The sequence below is a fragment of the Equus przewalskii genome, chromosome 5, assembly GCF_037783145.1.
Source record: "Equus przewalskii isolate Varuska chromosome 5, EquPr2, whole genome shotgun sequence".
Lineage (NCBI taxonomy): Eukaryota > Metazoa > Chordata > Mammalia > Perissodactyla > Equidae > Equus > Equus przewalskii.
The window spans coordinates 30,284,530-30,306,293 of NC_091835.1; the positions used below are offsets into that span (position 1 = coordinate 30,284,530).

The 21,764-nt window shown below is 46.3% G+C and overlaps 1 protein-coding gene and 1 long non-coding RNA gene across 23 annotated transcripts in view; both read right to left on the reverse strand.

Moving 5' to 3' along the window:
* Positions 1-349: 349 nt before the first annotated feature.
* LOC139083685 (uncharacterized) lies at positions 350-4,378 on the reverse strand. Its single transcript, XR_011540597.1, has 3 exons — positions 4,247-4,378; positions 2,480-2,786; positions 350-795 (listed from the first exon to the last, which is right to left on the reverse strand). It is a non-coding gene; the product is annotated as an uncharacterized lncRNA (long non-coding RNA).
* A 6,138-nt stretch (positions 4,379-10,516) lies between these two features.
* ERC1 (ELKS/RAB6-interacting/CAST family member 1) overlaps positions 10,517-21,764 on the reverse strand; it is a 516,642-nt gene continuing 505,394 nt past the window's right edge. For 21 of the 22 annotated variants that reach the window (XR_011540237.1, XR_011540234.1, XR_011540233.1 and 18 more), the window contains one exon: positions 10,517-16,130. Coding sequence is in view for 15 of the 22 variants with exons in the window: in XM_070620439.1 (XP_070476540.1) it covers positions 15,993-16,130 (138 nt within the window). In the remaining 7 variants the exon portion in view is untranslated. The remainder of the gene's footprint in view (positions 16,131-21,764) is intronic. The other variant, XR_011540238.1, reaches the window with a different exon arrangement.

A 21,764-nucleotide genomic window follows, 5' to 3' on the forward strand; every position in this document is an offset into this window, starting at 1 on the left:
AGGGCTGGAGGGGGTGGGAGGCCTGGGCTGCTCGGGGAAAGACGGGGGACAGGCAACGTGTTGCTGAAGGCTTTCAATATTCCAGAGACACTCGTCCGAAACTGGGGCCGAGGATGAGCAGAGGAGGTGGGAGGCCCAGGAAGGCCTGGGGCCGTGGAGGCCTGAGGAGCAGTGACCAGGCCGGCGGAGAGACCTTGGTGCCGGGCTGACCAGTTCAGGCTTTATCCTTGGCTAGAAGGAGGCTTTGAAAGACTCTGGATGAGGGCACGACATAACCAAAGCAGCCCTTAAGGCTGCAAGGATTTGGTATGGGGGGAGCCTTTAGAAATTTAAAAAAAAATTTTTTTTTGCTACAAACTAGGAAGAAATTTATTTTTTATCCTATTATTTTTTCCCCAGTTTTATTGAAAAATAATTGACATACATCACTGTATGTTTAAGGTGTACAGCACAATGGTTTGAGTTACATATATTGTGAAATGATGACCACAATAGGTTCAGCTAACGTCCATCTTCTCATTAAAAAACCCCCACAAAAACCAAACTCATAGCAAAAGAGATCAGATTTGTGGTTACCAGAGGTGGAGGGTAGTGGAGGGGGAAATGCTGGAAGGTAGTCAAAAGATACCAACTTCTAGTTACAAATAAGTAAGCACCAGGGACATCCTGAGCAGCATGGTGACCGTGGCTGACACTGCCGTGCCACACACAGGGAGGCTGTGAGAGAGGCGAGCCTGAGAATTCTCGTCACCAGGAGAAAATTTGCCTTCCTTTTTTCTTTTCTTTTCATGATATCTGTGTAAAAATGGTGAAAAAATTTAACATAATATTTATAATTTTAACCCTTCATAAGTATTCAATGCAGTGGCACTAAATAAATTCACAATATTGTATAACCATCGCTACAATCTACACTCAAACCTTTTTCATCACCCCCAACAAAAACTCGATTCTACTTTGTGTCTGCATTTAGCATTCTTTACTAATTTCTTTTCTTTCTGCTTTTTCTCCCCAAATCTCCCCAGTACATAGTTGTGTATTTCAGTTGTGGGTCCTTCTAGTTGTGGCATGTGGGATGCCGCCTCAGCATGGCCTGATGAGCGGTGCCATGTCTGCGCCCAGGATGTAAACTGGCGAAACCCTGGGCCACCACAGCAGAGCATGCCAACTTAACCACTTGGCCATGGGGCCGGCCCCATCTTTACTAATTTTTTATTGTGATCAAATTTATATAACATCAAAGTTACCATTTTAGCCGTTTTTAAGTGTATAATTCAGGGGCATTAAGTACATTCACACTGTGGAGCAACCATCACCACTATCTCCAGAACTTTTTCATCTTCCCAAATTGAAACTCTGTCCCCATTAACACTAACTCCCAGTCTCTCCCATCCCCAGCCCCTGGCACCCTCTAATCTACTTCCTGTCTCTATGAATTTGCTTACTCTAGGTACCTCATATAGGAGGAATCATACAATATTTGTGCTTTAATATCTGATTCAATCACTTAGCATAATGTCTTCAAGGTTCCTCCATGTTGTAGCATGTGTCAGAATTTCCTTCCTTTTTAAGGCCCTGAATAATATTCCACTGTATATCTATTTTGTTTATCCAAGCAAGTAGATGGATGCTTGGGTTGCTTCCACCTTCTGGTTATTGTGAATAAGGCTGCTGTGACCATGGGTGTACAAGTGTCTCTTTGAGACACTGCCTTCAACTCCTCTGGGTCTCTATGCCCAGAAGTGGGGCAGCCATATGGTGGTTCTATGTTTAACTTTTCTGGGAAACCAGCATACTGTGTGAGGGCAGCCTTTGCGAGAGCCTCACACGCTATATCCAGAAAAGATGTGGAAGGCAGGCGAGGAGGAGCACCGGCTGGAGGCTAGGCAGGCCTGGGCTTCCATCCACGGAGCTGCGCTGGGCTGGGAGACTCCACGGAAGTGGTGTCCCATTCTGAGCTTCCGTTTCCTTTCCATTCATTTATGGGATGCATTTTTACTGAACACCCAGAACGCCGCAGCCCCTCTTCTAAGCACAGGGATACCCTGATGATAAAACAGATGTGCGCTGTGTTCTCATCCAACATCTGTCTGCAACGTGGTCAGTGCTCCCCGTTAACACCCGTGAAAGGCTGGCTCAGTGACCGACTCAGCATGAGCTCGTAATAAAGAGTTCTTTCCTTCCCGGTGAGTCGGCAGCTGGATGATCAAGGATACTGTCTGTTCTCATATAAATAACCTCCTGTTGAGGTATTTAAATAAATAATTCCCCTCTAATTCTCAATTTTAACCTCAGAGAGGGCCACTGTGAAAAAATAACAAATACAAGGGGTGCTTCGTCTGAGCGAGGGGCGGTCTGTGAAGGCTGCGGCAAAGCGGGGTCGGCTCGGGTCAGCCTGTCGCCCATGCGGGGCCGGGAGGTGGGAGAGGACACAGTGGGGAGCTGCTGGGCCCAAGTTTGCCCTGGTAACTAAACTTACCGACAGTCAGCAGTGACTGAGGCAAACCTGGAAACAAGCACGTCAGCAAACCTCAGGAGGACCCCAAGGGCAGCTAGGGAGAGACCCAGAACTTAAGTAACGGAGTTTGATTGAGAAACTTCTCCACCGAGTAGGCCCAGCTGCCGGCACCTGGGGTTTTGTGTCCTGAAGACCCAGGACAAGTCCTTCCCGGTCCTGCTGGGCACGGCTGGAACCTTGAAACGGTACCGGTTCGCCCCTGAGCAGCGTGAATGCCTGCTTGCAGCTCAACGCAATTTGCAGCCCGTGGGGTTTCCCGATCTGCTTGCTACACATGGAGGAAGAGAAGAAAACATTTTTATGGTGGGATCTTTTTAAGCAAAGGGGAAAATGGGAAAGAAAGAATCAGGGCAGCTGTTCAAAAGGGCTTGCCAGGCTTGGGGTTGGCACTGTCCCCACGGCCAGAGCGGCGGCAGGTGCAGGAGAGAGGGCCTGCCTTTTCTGTGGGGCGTGGAGTATCTCCTGGCACTTCCCAGGCGAGGCCCGCAGCACACGCCTCTCCTCTCCTTCGGTCTTAGGAGGGGAATTCAAAGAAACTCCAGGAGGAAGTAATTACATTTAATAGAAGCCTTGGTTTGCAGACACAGATACCCGGTCAGGAACATTTAATCGCTGTTTACAGAGACACCTACAAACACACGTATACGGGAAGTTATTCCAAGGGGATTAGAGGACGTCCCGCCAGAGCCACCCCTACGCCTTGGCTCTTTGAAGGCTGCAGAGACTCTGGGCACAGGTGCCCAGGCCCCCAGGAGATAACTCTGAGGTCTATAAGAACGCTGTGGCCAGTCCCAAGCTGTGCTGATTATTTTTGACACCTTTAAATAAAACCGATACTTTTGTTAAGACAGGAAAGATCAGCAGGTCTTCTGAAGTTGTTCAGCCACTGAAGTCTAACTGGCGCAGGAAGGTCAGCACGGCCCTTGTCCCCGAGCCGAGGCTCCCTCCCTCCTCCTCTCCCCGTGTTGTCTTTAGGTCCTCACGACTCCCTTGGGTCAAAGAGCTCAGAAGGGCAGGCTCAGGGATGGGGGGCTTCTGTCAGGCGTGGAATGGGGTGGCTCCTGACCTAGGGGCCGCAGAGCTCTGCAGAGATGGGCTCCTGTCCTTGGCAAGCTTGTGTCAGAGACGGGGGACGAGGCACTTGCAAGTTCAATGACACAAAAATCACAAGAGAGCCTCATAGTGCAGAAATGTCCTCAGGAGCCGAAACAGATCAGGCACGGGAGGTGGGCTGGGTGTCACTGAGGTGCCTGAGCTTGGCAGGGCCCTCGTGGGAAGACATCGTGGAGCTGAAGTTGGGTTGGAGGTAAGAGTGGTTCCCTCTGCCCTGTGGAGGCTCTTCTCGTCCCCCGCACCCTGATCCCATCCCGAATTATAGCGCTCACTGTTGATTCACGTCTTTGTTCTGATTTTTCAACTGGACTTGGAGCTCCTCTCAAGCAGGAATCTTATTTCCGTGTCTTGTGAGACGCTGAGCATAGTCCCTGCCCCCGGTAAAGAAGCAACTAGTCCTCAGGTTGGGTGGAGAGGAGCCCGGCACGTGAGCAACAGGAGCCCCCGTCTCCTGTGTGTTGCTCATAGCTCCTCAGTGGGCAATTTCGGCCATTTCTGGGACTTGCCGGCATAGATGCTCCCCTCCCTTGCCATGAGCCATTTAAGCATAAATGAGGCTCCATTGGTTAAAAAATAGTATGAGGAAAGGTAGAAAGAAGAGTTTAAAGGCCTTACCTGGGCTCCTGCACCACCCTCCTTGGTCCGCCGGGTGGGTGGCGGGGTCAGTGCTCACGGGCCACTCCCCCTTTCACAGTTGGATGCTTTGGCTGACTCCCACCCACCCTCTTCCTCCACCCGATTCCTTCTGGATTAGCTCAGCGGAGCTTTACCCCAAACACTCTGTCCGAGTTGGCAAGAGTCATATGTTGCGCTGTTTGGCTTTTAATAATGTTTATGATTTAAATCTTGTGCTCTTAACACCTTCTTTGCAAGCCTCAGAGGGGGAAAAATATTGAAGTTGTTTACTCATTTCCTTCATAACATGGAGACCCTCACCCTCGGCCAAAGCCTCTGCGTGTGTGTTTGTGTGTGTGTGTATTGACATCGAGTGAGGGCGTTTCCTTCACACACGCTCAGAGGGAGAGGAGGAAGCCTGGCTGCATTTCAGTCCCTGGCAAGTTCACTGAACATCAGACGAGCCCTTCAGCGTGAAGATTTTCCTCTGAAGAACTAACACCTGCATTAGATTCTGAGTCTTCACGACCTCACCAAGGTCAGAGAAGGAAGGAAGCAGCCTTGTGAGACTTCTCGAGAGCTCCTGGAAGGAAATAAAAGTTCAGAGACAGAGGACCTGAGCAGAGTTCGGCACAGGGCAGTACAGAAGGCCACAGTAAGACCCTCAAACAGGACCCTGAGGCTCCAGGTCAAGCCCGAGCTGCTTCCCTCCCACCGCTTACACAGGAGACAGCAGTCACAGGGCCCCGCTGCTCCACGCCCTGGCCCGGAGACAAGGAATTTGACAGAGCAGGCAGCAGACAGGGCTCCCCATGGTTCCAAGGAGCTCTGGAGTAGGCTTGTTCTGACCTGTCCTGCCCACAGGGAAAGTTCGGTTCATGACAGATGTCTGTGCTGATATTCCAGAAACTGATACACTTCTAGTGACAGGACCTAAACTGGGCCAGCTGTGGGAAAGAGTATCCCGGAACACAAAGCTCGTCAGAAGCCACCAAGTGAGAAAATCAGTTTGAACCACTCAGTAGGCCCTAGTGTGAGCACAAGCATGTGCCACTGGCACGCAGGGGGCCCAAAAGGAAGAACAGACACAGCCCCTGCCCTCAGGGGCCTTACAGGCAGCGAGGGGACAGGGAGAAGAACAGGCCACCAGCTTGGGTGGGAGGAAATGGGGATCGAAGTGTCCTCTCACTTCAGGCATTGAATGGGGACACTTCCCAAGCCTTTTGCAAGTTTTAGTCCTCATAGGAGAGCTGGGAGGTACTGGAATCAGGGTTTGTTTGTATCCTGTGTCCTGAACACCACGACGTGACGTCCTGGCCAAAGAATCCAGTGCTGGGCTCCAGTCTCTCTGGGTCTCTTTTGTCACAGTGACTAAGAGGCAGGGCAGACAAAGCTCGCATTCAGGAGCCCATCCCTGCAGGAGGGTAACGTGGTCCCAGCTGATGAGGCAGGCACATTGGCATCTGGGATTTTTTTTCCTCCTAAAGCAGAAGCAATATGATTGTTGGCATCCGACTCCCCTGGGGGAGGGGACAGGGGCCCAAGCCCAGGGACCAGGCTCCCAGGAAGGCAGGCCCAGAGCCCTCTGATTGTACTTTCCTGAGTCCAGAGAGGGCCTGGGGGGCCTGGAACAGGGGCAGAGTGGAGAGGTCAGTGACTCCCCCACAGAAGACTTCTCCTCCGAGGCCTGTCTTCCCACCTGTAGAGGATTTCGGCATCTACGGAGCATTCCAGACAGTAGGCGACAGGCCTTGGAGTAGGCTCTGGGCAGAGCGGGATGACCTTCTATAAAGGTGATGATCCCATTTTCAAGGCTTTAGGCAAAACAGTGTGTGGATTTCCTTACAACCCATGGGGATCATCCTACCCTACACATGGCAGGTGCTGCCCAGCAAGTTCCGCAAGCAAGAGACGGCTCACTCAAGCTGATTTAATGCGACCGATGGCTGCTGGATGCCCACCGTATACTACGTGGGGCTTGCTGCTTCCCGTGCATTATCTCGTTTACCTTCACTACACACCTGTGAAGTGGGCAGCATATTTCTATTTTAAAAATGAGAAAACTGAAGGTCAAAGAAGTTAAATGAATTCTCCAGCAAAGCCAGGATGGGAACCTAGGTTTTCCCATTCCTGGCCCACCTGCCTTCACGTTCAGGGCCAACATGCCACAGGCCAAGCCCTACTTTGCCCTGAAATAGAGAAGCTCGTTCTTTGCCCATTGAGCAGGATAAGCACCCTGTTCCCCACACCCCCCGAAGGCCCCAAAGAGGCTGAACTTGGGCGAGGAGAGGGTGTAGCTGAAGACAGCCGCCCCGAGATGGACGCCCCTCCTGGATTGGGTGTCCTTTAGGCAGCTAGCATCAGGGAATGTCCAGCAATGAGCCCAACTGATGGGGAAGGTTGACTAGCTTCTGGAGTTTTCTTTTCCCCAAAAGAGTCAGATGACTCCTAAAAGTTGCAGGATCCTCCTGCCATCAATGCTTATGATAACAATGCTGGAAAAACTGGATGCAGAAACCTCCAGTCACCCATGCACCCTGGAGCCTGCCCCATGTTTCCAAGGTCGCTGCCCACGTGGCTCACCATTTTCCTCAGCGGTGGCGGGAGAACCGTCACAGAGTTCTCCTTTCTGAGTTGTGTTCCCAGTACATGCACACTGCACAAATGCACAGTAAGGAGCTGTCCAGGGACACCAACCCATTAAACCGTGCACACAACTCCAAGTCCACGTTAAGAATGCAAACAGATTCCCTCCAAAGTCTCATTTCCAACAACCCTTAAGAATAAAACCATGATAAAAAAGTTCAGGTCCAAGATGAACCAAATAGGAACCACCTCTTGAGTGTGAATTCCACCAGAGGCTAGAGACAGCTTTTGGCATGGAAACTCTGCAGCTGTCCGATGGACGTTTTCCTCACCTGGCCAACTCTCCTTCTTAAACGGACCACGGCTCAAGTTCTTTGCCCCCATAAACAAGACTGAGGAGACGGAGCACCAGGGGTGCCGAGGCTGAGAGATTGGAAGGAGTGTTAATTCAGGAGGGGAAAGAGGAACGTCAGCATGCTGTCGTGAACGGTTTGGAAGGAAAACAGAGCGCTTTCGTTCCTTTTAAAGCCCAGGAGCAGCACGAGGCTGTGAAGATCCCACGGCTGCCCTGGGAGCCACCCATGCGGCCTGGTGATAACTTCTTCCCCAGGCAACGTGGCAAAGGAGCGGTCTCTGTGGGTGGGGAGGGCTGACGTGCATCACCAAGTCTTCAACCCTCATTCCTTTCCCATCAAGGGCCCAAAAAAGGTGAGAACATTCTAGCGCTTCATCGCCTACTTCTTGGGGAATAAATGGCTTCCGGAGCCTAATGGAGCACGAACTCCTGGCATGACTCACATCCATCCTGCTGGTGAGCAAGCCAGGCGTATCATTTCCCTCTTTCCTCTGAAACCTCAAACCACCCCCTGGCCTTGATACCTCAAACCCTACAAGGCTAGCAGGAAGTCTCCTCAGTGTCCTAGATCACATGTCAGCCTCCTACCTGGCTTTGAGCCTTTGACGGTGCTGTGCACCAGTGAAAGGAACTGGAGAGAAAGGTTTGGAAAGAGACCCAGCCACGTTTGAGCTCCAGGTCCATCACTTCCTGGAGGTGTAGCTTTGGGCAACTTCCCTTGACAGCTTCAGGCCATGGCCTTCTCTTCTCTTTCTCCAACAGCCCTCAGGGTCAGCAAAGCAGGGCACTTTCCAGAGTGGACACACCCAGGTGCTTTTTTCTTTATCAGCCTCTTGTGGTGGCTGTGGTTAGGGTCACTGGTGGTGTGGGTAATACTCTCCCAAGCTCACCTTCCTTTCCAGGGCATTAGAAACCTTTCACAATATGGGCTCATTCAACTTCCTTTTAAGCTACATTTTCAGCCACCACGGCCCCTCCTCCACGCTCTCAGGCCAAGCAGTATTCCATCTATCAACATTGGTGTCATTGCTTCCCTACACCTCGTGTCCTTTCCTACCTCCTTGTTTTTGCTCAGGCCATCTTTTCTGCCTCCCCTCATCCTCGAACTCCGTTGCTGGCAAAATTCATCTTTCAAGGTCAAACTTGAAGGTCTGTGAAGAGCATTGCCTGCTCTTCTGTGCTCCCACACCACGTTTTATTGGGATTAGTTTCCTCCACTGGATTATCATCTCCCTGAGAGAAGGGGCCACAGTAGCAGGTTGAGGAGCACAAGCTGGGTCTCAATTCTAGCCCTACCACTCATGAGCTGCATGACTGGGACAGGTGATTACCCCTTCTGTGCCTCATCTGCAAAGTGGGGATAATAGTAGCTGTCTCATGAGATTGCTATGAAGACGAAATGAGACAAAGCAGAAGAGCACTGAGAACCGGACCTGACCCACGGGAGACGTGGCACTAGCTCTGAGTATTTGTATGCCTGCTGCCTAGAACACAGGGGTCTGAACACCGAACTGAGTGCTCTGGTGACAATTTGTGAATGTGGATTACTTGGATCCTGGGGGAAAAGGTCCACGTGTGATGACTGGGCAAGTACAATTGAAGGATGACACTAGCTAACTTGAGAAAATTCCAAACATATACAAGAATAGAATGGTATAATGAACCCATGTACCCAATGCCCAGCTTCAACAATTACTGACTCATGGCCAATCTTTCTGTATCTGTAGCCTGCTCCTTGCCGCCTCCCCAACACACATACTTGATTATTTTAAAGCAAATTGCAGACATGAAGAAAGCAATTTTATGCTTTATACTCTTAACGGAGCTTTCAAAAAGGAAAAATGTAATTATGTATGATCCTCATTATGGCTTGTGGCAGTGACCTAGATGGAGGCAGCATTATTTTAGAGGGGAAGGTTGAAAAGAGGCTGAGAGGTCAAGGGGCAGCCAGGGGCTCCAAGCTCTTCCACAGCTCTTTCCAGGACATCTGGGAAAGCTGGCAGATCTCAAACTGCTTCCTCAGAACACTGCCTCACCCCAGGGCCTAGCTAGTTCTTAATCATCTTTGAGTTAGCCCGAGATATTTCACCTCAAAAATCAAATAATAGCAGTCTTTCCCAGTTCAGAGAAAAAAACAAGTTAATGGATGGAATTCTCAATCGCGAGTTCTCCTCTCACATATTTTCCTTAAACCTGTGGTCTCTGCATCCATTTGTCTGCAACCGAGTGCTGGTAGACCGCAGGATGAATAAACAAACAGTGAAAAAAGATTAATGGAAAAGCCTGGAAACGGCTGATCAGTGTAATCTGACAGTTTTCTGTGGACACATCTGCTTGAGGTTGTGATTCCATACTGTGCGGTAGGATACACGTTCTGCTAGCAAAGCTGCTCCTGCCTCCCGACGGAATGACGAGCAGCCTCAGGGTCTCAGTTCTGTAAACAGCGCCATCCCCAGGTGTTCCTACACCTGGGAGAACTTCTCAACAGCTGCTCGGGCAGGAGAGAGCGAGGCAGGGGCAGAACCTGGGTGTCGGGAGAGCCTACAGGCAGGGGCGACGCTCACCTCTCACACTCCAATTCCCAAGTGCCAGCACTCCGTGGGGGACAGAAGTGACATGGGCGAGGGAGGGAATGCAGCAAGCAGGCTGATTCCTTTCCCGGGTAGACACAGAAATGAAGCTAAGCAGAAAACTAATTCTCATAAAAGAAATTCCCCAGAATAATTTCTTATGGAGCACAAGGCCCAAGACAAATATCAAAGCTGGAAATTTTTCAAGCACTTGGCCCCCTTTCACTCTTGGTGTTCACACTTTCTGTTGGCTGATACAGCTCACACATCCCAGAGTTAATCCATCACAATACACCCCTGCGAAGCTCGAATCCCAGTTGCAAACAAACACCCTGTCAAGTTGTGCCCCTCCTTGCTGCTCTTCCATCTGAGCATGAGCAGCTCTGTGGCCCCTCGGCAGTGGGTACGTACTCTAAGCTCTGGAACACGATCAGATCTGAAATGGAGAACCTGGCTCAGGGCCTAGGGTGTAAGGAGGGAAAAGGGGAGGTGGATATTGACTTTGAAAGGCAAGGAGGGGGGCTGCCAACCCAGAGCTCAGGTGGGGCCTAAAGGGGGCTTACTCTTCTGAGGGCACCCCACCAGGCCTGTCAGAGCTCCGTGCGCTGCCAACTCCTCCACCGGGTACTCCCGCTTCTGGGCTTACCTACCACTGGAAGTGACCTCTTGGGGACTGCTGGCCTTTCCTTGCTTTTCTAGCATTTGAGGACACATGTCACTTGGTTTATCAGACTGGAAGAGACTTAAAGACACAGCACACAATTTTTAAATAACTTTATAATTTCCTGATGGGTTTAGTTTGTGAATAAAAAAGAAAAAAATGAACAAAGTGTTTACAATAATTATCAAGGCAAAGTTGACTATAACACACTTTCTTTGTAATGTCATTATCCTGTCAGTAACATGACTCTGGCCATCACGCGCACACATATACACACACACACACACATAGTTGAAGGCAGCGGGTGCATTTGCATCACAGACACCACCATCGCAGCTGCTACTGTCTCCAAAAGGAACTCAAGCTACGAGGAGTCAGCACCCAGCGCTCCTTGGCTCCTCACTGAGTGCAGCACTTCTCTTCTGAAGCAGAGGGGAGCGAATCCCAGGGAGACCCCACGTTTCCTGGTGGGCTTGGAACCTTCCTGGGCTAGTCCTGCACGGGGCGGGTAGGACCGAACGGGTGCTGTGCTGCCCTCAGGTAGGTCCAGTTGCATTAGAGGATGGATGCGATACTGGCGTGGTGTGGAAGAGGGGCTGGGCGCAGAGGCCTTGCTCTGGCCCGGGCGTGGATTCTCTGGCTTCAGCAGGGATCACTTCCTTTCCTGACCATGGTATCTCTGGGGCCAAGAGAGACCGGCTGGGCTCGGGAGATCTGGGGTCTAAAAAGCTTTAAAGAGAACGAATCGAGGGCCTGAAGCCAGAAGGAATTGAGATCTGAGTACAATTCATTCGCCTGGATTGCAGGCTCCAGCAGCCAGTGCTTGGCCCATACTGGAAGGGTCCCTGGATGATATAGCACCAAGTGGGCAGGAAAGAGGTTCTGTGGCCTGTACAGGGCTGCTGCCAGGTGTGGGGCTTGAGAGTCAAGCCCAGGCTACCACACAGTATTAGGCACACTGAGCTGGGACCAATGTGGGGGAGGGTGGTTATAGGGTCACAAACTTTGAAATCTCTACCCAGAGGTCCTGAGGACTTATAGGAAAATCTCTGGCACAATTGGGACTCTCTGAGCCCCAGATTCCTATTCCTTTTCCTCAGCAGTTGTCTCTTTCACCCAGGCAGTCACCTACCTGCAGCGTGGCCATTGTACTGTCCAAGCGGCTAGCCCAGCTGCCACCAGGGCCACCTGGTGGAGGAGGGGGAGTTTGGCTGCCCCATAGCTTGAATTCCTTTATTAACATGATATTGGTTTGCATTTTCTTTAAATACAGCTCTTTAATTTTTCAGTTCTACAACTACTTTTTAATATCTTAATAATCTTGACAATGGACAAAATGTAACTGCCCCAATTCTCTGAACCACACAGACAATATTGACAAGCAGAGAAACAGAGAGGAGGGTGGGATGGGACAAAAATCTGCTCCCCCGAAATCAATCCTAAAACCACCTCTCCCCAAGAGTCACAGGAGAAATATCTACAACAGGGTCACAGCACTTGCCAAACACATTGGGGAAAAATCAGGAGACACTTGGTTACAGATTTGACACTAAAAAGTTTGGAAACAGTTTTTGCTTAAAAAGAGTAAGTAAAGAAGCCATTTTGTTCAGAAGGATTTCCTTGTATGTTTTTTTTCTTGCCCAAATATTCCCTTAGTTCATATGGGGGGAACTCCAGATTCCTCTTAAATACTTCTTTGAATGTTTCAAGTTACTGTCCTGAGAAGCCCAGGGACCGGCAGTGATGATGGGTTGGCCTCGCAGGCTTTGCAAAGGCAGCATGCCGCACTGCTTCTCGTCTCTCTTCTCATCACCTTTCCCATAGTTTTGAACTCTTGCAGGTCAGGAGATGGGGGTGGGGATGCAGACATGAAAGTTACTGATATTGCTGACACAGGGTCCACTGCAACTTTGGAGGTGCCATGTGAGGGTCACACTCTATGTGGTGACATATTCCTCAATTTGCTCTTTCCTCAACGAACCCACAGGTAGCCAGTAGGCCTATGCTTAAGTAATGGAGCCAAACAGGAGGGCAGGAGGGTTCTGGGATCAGCAGGACTCTCTAGCAGCCAATCCAAATGCCAATCCTGACCATCCACAGGGGAGGGATTAGTTCAGCAGTTGACTAAAACTTTGTGATGACTTCCTCTTCTCTCACTCTAAGGAGTGGGTGAGCCAAGGAGCTCCTCATGGAAAACGAAACAGGCTTTTATCAACAAAAAGTGCCAAGTCACATTGCCACTATTGACACTGAAGGGCCCAGTCTGCTTTACTAGTACTTCTAAAGCTTGAGTGTAAGGAAGAGAGAGAAGCTCTTAGAACTTCTTTAGACTGTGAGGTACAAGGCCAAAGCTTAGAGCTGAGAAAGATTTGGGGATTCCCATTCATATTTCTTAGTATGTTAAAGCCCAATGAAAAATCTTTTCCATTTCAAATGGTATCCAAGTCCTTGGAAATCTCAAGTCAGATACGTCATCAAGAATTCAATGAGTACCTGAGATAGAGGCATATGGAAAGATGAGAAAGTGACATTGTATTTCTTCAGTCACGAGCCCCAGGTTGGATTCCACCCACTCTTCTTCTTCTTGTCCCCTTTAAGATGATCTTGATTTGGGGTACAGATTTTTAGGCGCTGAGGGGCAACTAGATTTGCCAATGGAATGGATGAATTTGGTGAACATTAGGGCAACCTGTAGTGAGTTTTCAAGGCTACACAGCCTTCGGTAGAAGTTTCATGACCTTGTGAAATCATGAATACCAGAAGAGGTTCATGGAATGACAAGTCCTTATGTGATGGGATTGTGCATTTAGTATGTTGGCTCAATGATCTAAACTCAGTAAGATACTCTAAATGCTAGAAACTGTATTAACTTTGCCCCTATAATATAAAGGCAGGTCATGTTCACTATTAAACTTTAGCCAGAGCCTACTTTCATCTAGGACCGAACAGTCCTCAGAACCACACGAGATGCCAAGATGACCACCCAAGAAGAATCAAGGAGACTCCCTGCTCTGGGTCATGGAGACTAGACAGATGATGTCTGCCTCAGAAAGCTCTTCTCAGAAGCACTTGTCCAGAGGAATTCTATAAGGTTTGGAGCGGAAGCAACAGGAAGGGTTGAAACAAGGTGAAGGAAGGAGGTGCAGTGAGGCACGCACAAGTGGGCTAGAGCGGCAGGTGTTGTATTTGATGGTAAAGGTGGAATCAGCAGGATCCAAGGAGACCTGCTTCATGCCCTCTCTTGCCAGACCAGCTAAAGAGCAGCCAGTCAGTACCAGGCCAGGCCAGGCCACTTCTTTGGGGCTAGCCTCTTCTGCGTTCTCTGTTTTGCTGTAGTCCTAGGAAGGCTGGTATCATACCGCAGTTCTTTGCATTATGATAGATAAAGTGAGATTCGAATACTCCAGCCCTAAAATACTGGGGGCTTTCTACAAGATTTATGGGCAGTGCAATAAATAAATGGAATTGAGGTAATTGACCACAAATGACCATGGCATTTACTATCTAACCCCTGCACCCTGGTTCTGGCCAGCCTGGCCATCAGGAAGCCTCTCAGGAAGAAGTTTACGAGCAGAGTCCATTTAAACCTTCGATAAGGAACACTCCACAGCTTCTCACAGGGAGAGAGTGCTTTACAGTGGGGAATCAGGGCAGCTGCAGATTTGACCATATAAGTTAATGGGACCGTCAAGGGCTGCTGGTGGGAAGATACTGAACCGATGGCTGCGATGACTTTACAGGCAGCATCAGATTCTTTGGGTGAGTAATTAGGGAAGGGGAAAGGAAAAAATGCAAGACAAAAACATTTAGCTCAGCAACTCTTATCAGAAGGCGTGAGTGCCTGGCGGGTGTCTGGCCGTAGACATGGTCGAAGGGCTAGGTTTGGGTTAAGCGGTCTAGTTCTTGGTGCCTGCCTGTTTAGGACTGTTATTGTCTATGCTTGGGAAAAATGCCTTTCAAAATGCCAATACTTTCAATTGGATTTGCAACTTTGGAGTCAATTTTCTAATTTGTAACATGGAGCTGGCCAAGTTCCATGATGTGTACAAAGATATGTTAAGAAAACACTATCTGCTATCGTAGCCTCATAAACAGAACACTCCTTCAGGGTAATGACTACAAACAAAACTCCTGAATCACCAAGTGGAATCCTGCAGGCAAGTAAGTGACTCAGTCCCCTATCCTCTAAACCCATCAATTCCATTACAATGAGAAATGAGAAATGCTGATTTGTGGAAGATTTTTCTGGAAAAGATACCTTCTATTAGGATGGGGGAGGGGAAAGTTATGCCTTTTACTGCTTTGACTCAACCAGGTATGTCTCATAGAATCCTTTATGCCTCTCCCTCACTGAAAAGAGACTTCTTTCATACATGGGTGCCTATCAGTGACTTGCATGCAGTAGGCATTTCATAAATATTCTTTGAATGAAAGAATGGAGGAAGAAATGCGTGTGGGATGAGAAACATTCATTTATGCCCGAGGGAGCTTCCAGGCAATGCATGAGGCCATGGTTCTGGGAGTGCAAATCAAGAGTAAAGTTAAAAGGGTGAAAGGTGGGTCATGAGCATCAGTGACCACTGGGCTGTAAGAGCTTGGAGCATGGGTGGTGGGAAGGCAGAAGCATTGTTTTGGAGCTCAGGGGCCTAGAATGCTGATGAGGGAGATGTTCGGGAGAAAGCAGCCTGATCCTAAGGGACCGTCATCTGCCACAGAGGCAGAGCTGTAGGTGGTGACGGCAGTGCCTCAGGTCAAACGCTCTTCTCTTTCAACTAGAGACACATGATCCAGCAAACAAAGTAGAATAAAGTCAGAGGTCTTAAACAAGAGGGACTAGGGGAGAACTGGTCACACCACCCTCTTGTTCACTGTTTGGGGAGAAGAGCAAGGACAGGTGACACAGAGTGGGCTGGGTGAAGACTCAAAACCAGGGGTATTAGTGTTCACTTAGCCATCATGAGGCCTGCTTGTAGCTCCTCTGCATAAAACACCAGACAGGAAAAGTAAACAAAAGAAGTAGCATAAAGAAGAGTCGGTTTTCTCTTTGTCCCTGTTCTCTCTTTTTCTAATACTCTTTTTGTGATTTTTAAAAACTCTTTTAGGAGAAAGCACCTGTTGTGATATTAGAACAGACAGCTCTCTGGTCCATTGGGAAGTATTCTCTCAATATGTTGAACTCCAAGTAGATTCCAGATTTAGTTCTCATGCCAAGCACAGAGGTAAGAGGGCTCTCTACTCCATGCCCGTCTGTAAGGGAAGAGCCACCAGCTTCCACAGTTCTCCACTGGTGCTGACTGGATGGCAGTTCTTCAGGGAGACTTGGCCACTTACCCACCCTGGACATCAAGAAAATTAGTGTAGAGACAACATCCAAAGTAGAAGGGCAGAGTAAGATGACACATGTAGCAATGGTGCTGGAATCACACTTGAAGGACTGACCAAGATAGGATAGGGTTCGCAGTGTTTGTTTGGTGCCAAGAAGTTTCTGGGGGCCCGCTCCTCGTAGTTCTCCTTTCTTGGCTCCTGGGGCTCACTCTGCCGGGCTGCTGGGCTTGCCCTCCCCAGGCAGCAGGGTCAGGACGACTCTTCTAACGCGTTGACCACTTGCTCCAGGATGTCAGGGCAGTGATCTGCTATCTGTTGGAGAATGGCATTGGCAAACTCCTGCAGGTCTGCATTGTCCCGTTCACCTTTTTCTAATTCATTCTGAAGCTGAAAAAGAAAGGAAAGATGGATTTCGGATGAAATAAAACAATCCTATTTGCACTTTGTTAAGAATTATTGTTCACCAATAAATGACATTTACACCAATATGGATGAAACTGGGGGGCATTATGCTAAGTGAAACAAGCCAGACAGAGAAAGACAAATACTTTCTTTGGTATCACTTACGTGTGTGGAATCTAAAAACAAAGTAGAACTCATACAAAGAGAGAACAGAATGGTAGTCGCCAGGGGCTGGGGAGTTGGGGGAAAGTCTGATAAAAGCGAACAAACTTTCAGTTAGAAGATGAATAAGGTCTGAGAAGCTAATGTACAATATGGTGACTACAGTTGATAATACTGTATTGTGTAATTGAAACTTTTTAAGAAAGTATAACTTAAGTGTTCCCACAAAGAAAAAAAGGCAACGTTGAGATGACGGACGTATTAACTCAACTGTGGGAATCCTTGCATGATGTGTACGTACATCAAATCATCATGTTGTACACTTTAAATATATCACAATTTGCTTTAAATACACTTTGATAAAGCCGGAAAAAAAAAAAAGAAATGACAAAAAAGGCACTTTCTATTGAAGTCTTTCTGCACCAAAATTAACAACCAGGAAAGTGTAAAAGTAAATATCAAATGTCTCTTTATGACAATGAGGCCTTGAAGTTAGTGACTAGTCTAAGGCCCAAAGATGGTAATTTGCAGACTGGGACTCCAATCCTAGGCCTCTCCTTCCGGCTGAAACACTCTGTCCATTGTGTACAGTATCTCACACGTGCCCAGGAGTGGAGGAGGACACACGGGCGACCTCAGACAGGATCCTCACCTTGCATCATGGTCTTTGCTCTGGGGAACCATCATTTAAAACACCTCCCTCATTTGCCATGTACCACTCTCATTCAGTACACTAGAATATCCTACCTTAGACCTGCTAATTTAGCTAAGGAGATTATTTTGAGAAACATAAGATAGTCTTCTGTTTGTTTAGGAGTAAGTATATTTCTAACTTCCCATTTTTTTTTTAGGAAGATTAGCCCTGGGCTAACACCTGCTGCCAGTCCTCTTTTTGCTGAAGAAGACTGGCCCTGAGCTAACATCTGTGCCCATCTTCCTCTACTTTATACGTGGGACGCCTGCCACAGCATGGCTTGCCAAGTGGTGCCATGTCTGCACCCGGGATCCGAACCAGTGAACCCCAGGCCGCTGAAGCAGAACGTGCGAACTTAACCGCTGCGCCACCGGGATGACCCCTAACTTCTTATTGTTTTAAACACTCTTTGACAGGTCTTCTCAAGCATTAAACCAACATTTATTGAGGGCTTACTATGTGCTAGGTACTGAAAGATGAATAGATTTGGTCCTTGCCTTGAAGACCCATTTAGGTTAATGGAAGAGACAAACAATAACAGATAATTACATCCCAGTACAAGGAAGACCTAAGAATGACTCTGTTTCATCCTGGGGGAGTCCAAGAAGATGTTACTAAAGGCAACATGTGATCTGGATCTTGAGAGCTGAATAGGAGTTCGCCTGGGAGATCAAAGACAGAAGAGGCTTTCAAGCAGATGAAACAAACGCTGATGTGCAGAGCTATGAAAGGGCTTGGCCCAGATGTAGGGCAGGGTGAAATGTTCAATATGGTTGGAGCACGAGGTAAGGGGACTGCGGGGAGAACGACAGGAAATGAAGCAGAAGAGACAGACTGAGGCAAGACTGTGTATGTAAAGCTAAGGAGTTCAGATTTAATCTGGTTAAAATAACAACAAAAGGAAGCCCAAGAGTTTTTACACTGCGCAGTGACATGATTAGCTTCATTTTCTTACCAACATAAAAACAAGCGAGACTGAGTGGAAGGAAGAATACATCAAGGGAGGTTATTGTTGCAAGCCCAGGTGAGAGTTAAGCAGGGCTGACACTAAGGCAGGTTGGGGGACACGGAGAGGAACAGACGGATGTGAGACTTTCCAAAGGCAGGACCGAGAGGAGGTGGAGTTAAGTGAGAGGGAATGGAGAATAATTTTGACAGTTCTAGCTGAGGAAATTAGACAAATAAGATTGAAAACACAGGGGGCAGAGCAGGCTTTAGGGAAGGAAGGAAATTAAAAACTGAGTTTAAAGTGTAGTCAATAACAGAGGCTCTGGAGTTGGACTGCTTGGGTTTCAACGTCAGCGCTGCCAATTACCAGTTTGTATGACCTGGACGTCTCCAAGCCTCAGTTTCTTCATCTGCAAAATGGAGTAATAACATTTATATGGTTGTTTTGAAGACATAATGAGATATTCATGTAAAGTGCAGCACAACGCCTGACTCACAGAGAATGTTTGATAAATGTTGGATGTTGTTATAACTATCCTTCCTGTTGTTTTTATAAAATAGATAAGATTACCCAGAAAGAGCGTATAGATTAAAAATCTAAGAGAATCAAGTTTTAACTACACTGTTGATAAAATCTAGATGCTCTAAGCCAGAAATTAGCATGCTGCTTCTTCAAATATATCAAAGAGTTGGGAACAGATTTAGTAATCTTCTTTCTGCTAAATGTTGACTAACAGACCAGGACATACAAGGGCCAGATTTAGACCACATTAAGTCTTGGTGCATCTCACGGTCTGGCTGTGTCATATGAATATGAATCTCTGAAATGGGGAAACCAAGAAGCCAAGTGCCTTGTAAAGAATATAGTCCAGAGATACTGCTAGGCGAAAAGGCTACAACTTTCAAGTCTCTTCAATGGAACTGAAGTCAGCCACGCAAGTAAGTGAGGTGGCTGTGATGCTGAACTGCTCATGTCAGTTTCCCGTCTCAATTCTTCCCAGGAATATTCTATTCTGGACAACAGGTATCTGCACGAGACTCTCTACAAGTCACATATTTGTTTCCCATGAAATATTTTTTATCCTAATTTGTCTTCTGTTATGTTAAGTAGATAATCATGAAGTTATTAATGGACACAATTTAGTTTATAATAACATTTTTCAGTTTCTTTTTTTTCTGATTTAAAAAGTATTACACATCCATTGCAGAAAATTTGGAAAAGAAAAGCACGAAGAAAAAAAATCTACCTATAATATTAGCATCAGGAGATAACCACCACTATATATATTCTGTCAAATATTCTTTGAGACTTTGTTTTATTATATATATATATATAATTTTAGAAACAAAATAGGGGGGCCAGCCCTGTGGCCGAGTGGTTAAGTTCGTGCACTCTGCTTCAGCAGCCCAGGGTTTCGCTGGTTCGGATCCTGGGTGCGGACATGGCACTGCTCGTCAGGCTGTGCCCCACATGCCACATCTAGAAGGACCCACAACTAAAATATACAACTATATACTGGGGGGCTTTGGGGAGAAAAAGGAAAAAAAAATCTTTAGAAACAAAATGGTTATTTGTAAACTGATTTTGTTTTCACCTAAAAGTATAATATTAATACATTTCCAAACCAAAACCCAAAGGCTCTTTTTGGATCTTGATAATTGAGTCTAAAATTTATTCTGAAGTGTAAATATGTAAGAAAAGCCAAGAAAATATTTTAAAGGAAGAAAAATGCTCTGGGACTTGCTCAACCAGATTATAAAACACACAATGGAAGTACAGTAATTAGAAGAGTATTGTATTGATAAAATTAGATCAGTAGAATTTGGAATACGATCTGGAGACATTTGAAATCAACAAATTGTATTGGGTCAACTGGGCCTAGGTGTGGTCAGATTCCTGCTCATACCATATATAAATTTCAAACTGGTTAAAGATCTAAATTGAAAAGTTATACTGTGAATACACATTCTTCTCAAGTGCACACAGAACCTTCTCCAGGATAGAATCGTATGTTAGGCCAGAAAACACGTCTTAATAAATTTAGTAAGACTGAAATCATATCAAGCCTCTTTTCTGACCATAATGGTCTGCTACTAGAAACCAATTACAAAGAGAAAAATGGAAAATCAGCAACATGTGGAGATTAGACAACATGAGAGTGAAAAACCAATGGGTCAAAGAAGAAATCAAAAGAGAAATAAAAAAATATGTTGAGACAAATGAAAATGGAAAATACAACATACCAAAACTTATAGGATGCAGTAAAAGCAGCTCTAAGAGGGAATTTCACAGCAGTAAATGCGCACATTAAGAAACCAAAAATCTCTCAATAACCTAAATTTACACCTCAAGGAACTAGGAAAAGAAGAACAAACTAAGCCTAAAGTTAGTAGAAGGAAAGAAATAACAAACATCAGAGCAGAAATAAATGAAATAGAGACTAAAAAGACAACAGAAAAGATCAATGAAACTAAAAGCTGTTTTTTTTTTTAAAGATAAATAAAACAAACTTTTAGCTACACTTAACAAGAACAAAAGAGAAAGGGCTCAAATAAATAAAATCAGAAGTGAAAGAGGAGACATTAAAACTGATACCACAGAAATACAAAGGCTCGTAAGAGACTATTATGAATAATTATATGTCAACAAATCAGACAACTGAGAAGAAATGCATAACTTCCTAGAAACATACAAGCTACCAAGACTATATCATGAAGACACAGAAAATCTGAACAAACTGATTACTAATAAGGAGACCAAATCAGTAATCAAAAGCCTTCCTACAAACAAAAGTCCAGGACCAGACAGCTTCACTGGTGAATTCTATCAAACATTTAAAGAAGAATTAATATCAATCTTTCTCAAACTTTTTCAAAATAGAAGAGAGGGGAATACTTCCAAACTCATTTTACTAGGCCAGTATTACCCTGATACTAGACAAGGACACCACAAGAAAAGAAAATTGCAGGCCAATATCCCTGATGAACGTACGTGCAAAAATCCTCAACAAAATATTAGCAAATTGCATTCAATAGTACATTAAAAGGATCACACACAAAGTAGACAAAGATAGGCATGGATGTTAGCTCAGGGCCAGTCTTCCTCAGCAAAAAGAGGATTGGCAGTGCTTAGCTCAGGGCTAATCTTCCTTAAAAAAAAAAAAAGGATCATACACTATGATCAAGTGGGATTTATTCCAGGGATGAAGAGATGGTTCAACATCTGCAAATCATTCAATATGACACACCACTTTAACAAAATGAAGGATAAAAATCACATGATCACCTCAACAGATGCAGAAAAAGCATCTGACAGAATTCAACATCCATTTGTGATAAAAACTCTTAACAAAGTGGGTATAGAGAGAACGTACCTCGATATAATAAAGGCCATATATGACAAGCTCATAGCTAACATCAGACTCACTGGTGAAAAGCTGAAAGCTCTTCCTCTAAGATCAGGAACAAGACAAAGATGTCCACACTTGCCACTTTTATTCAACACTGTTTTGGAAGTCCTAGCCAGAGCAACTAGGCAAGAAAAAGAAATAAAAGGCATCCAAATTGAAATGAAAGAAGTAAAACTGACACTACCTGAAGATGACATATTATATATAGAAAACCTTAAAGACACCACCAAAAAACTTAGAACTAATTAACAAATTCAGTAAACTTGCAGGATACAAAATCAATACACAAACCTGTTGCATTTCTATACACTAATATAGATAACTTGGAAAGAAATATTAAGAGAATAATCCCATTTATGACTGCATCAAAAAAAAAAATACTTAGGAATAAATTTAACCAAGGAG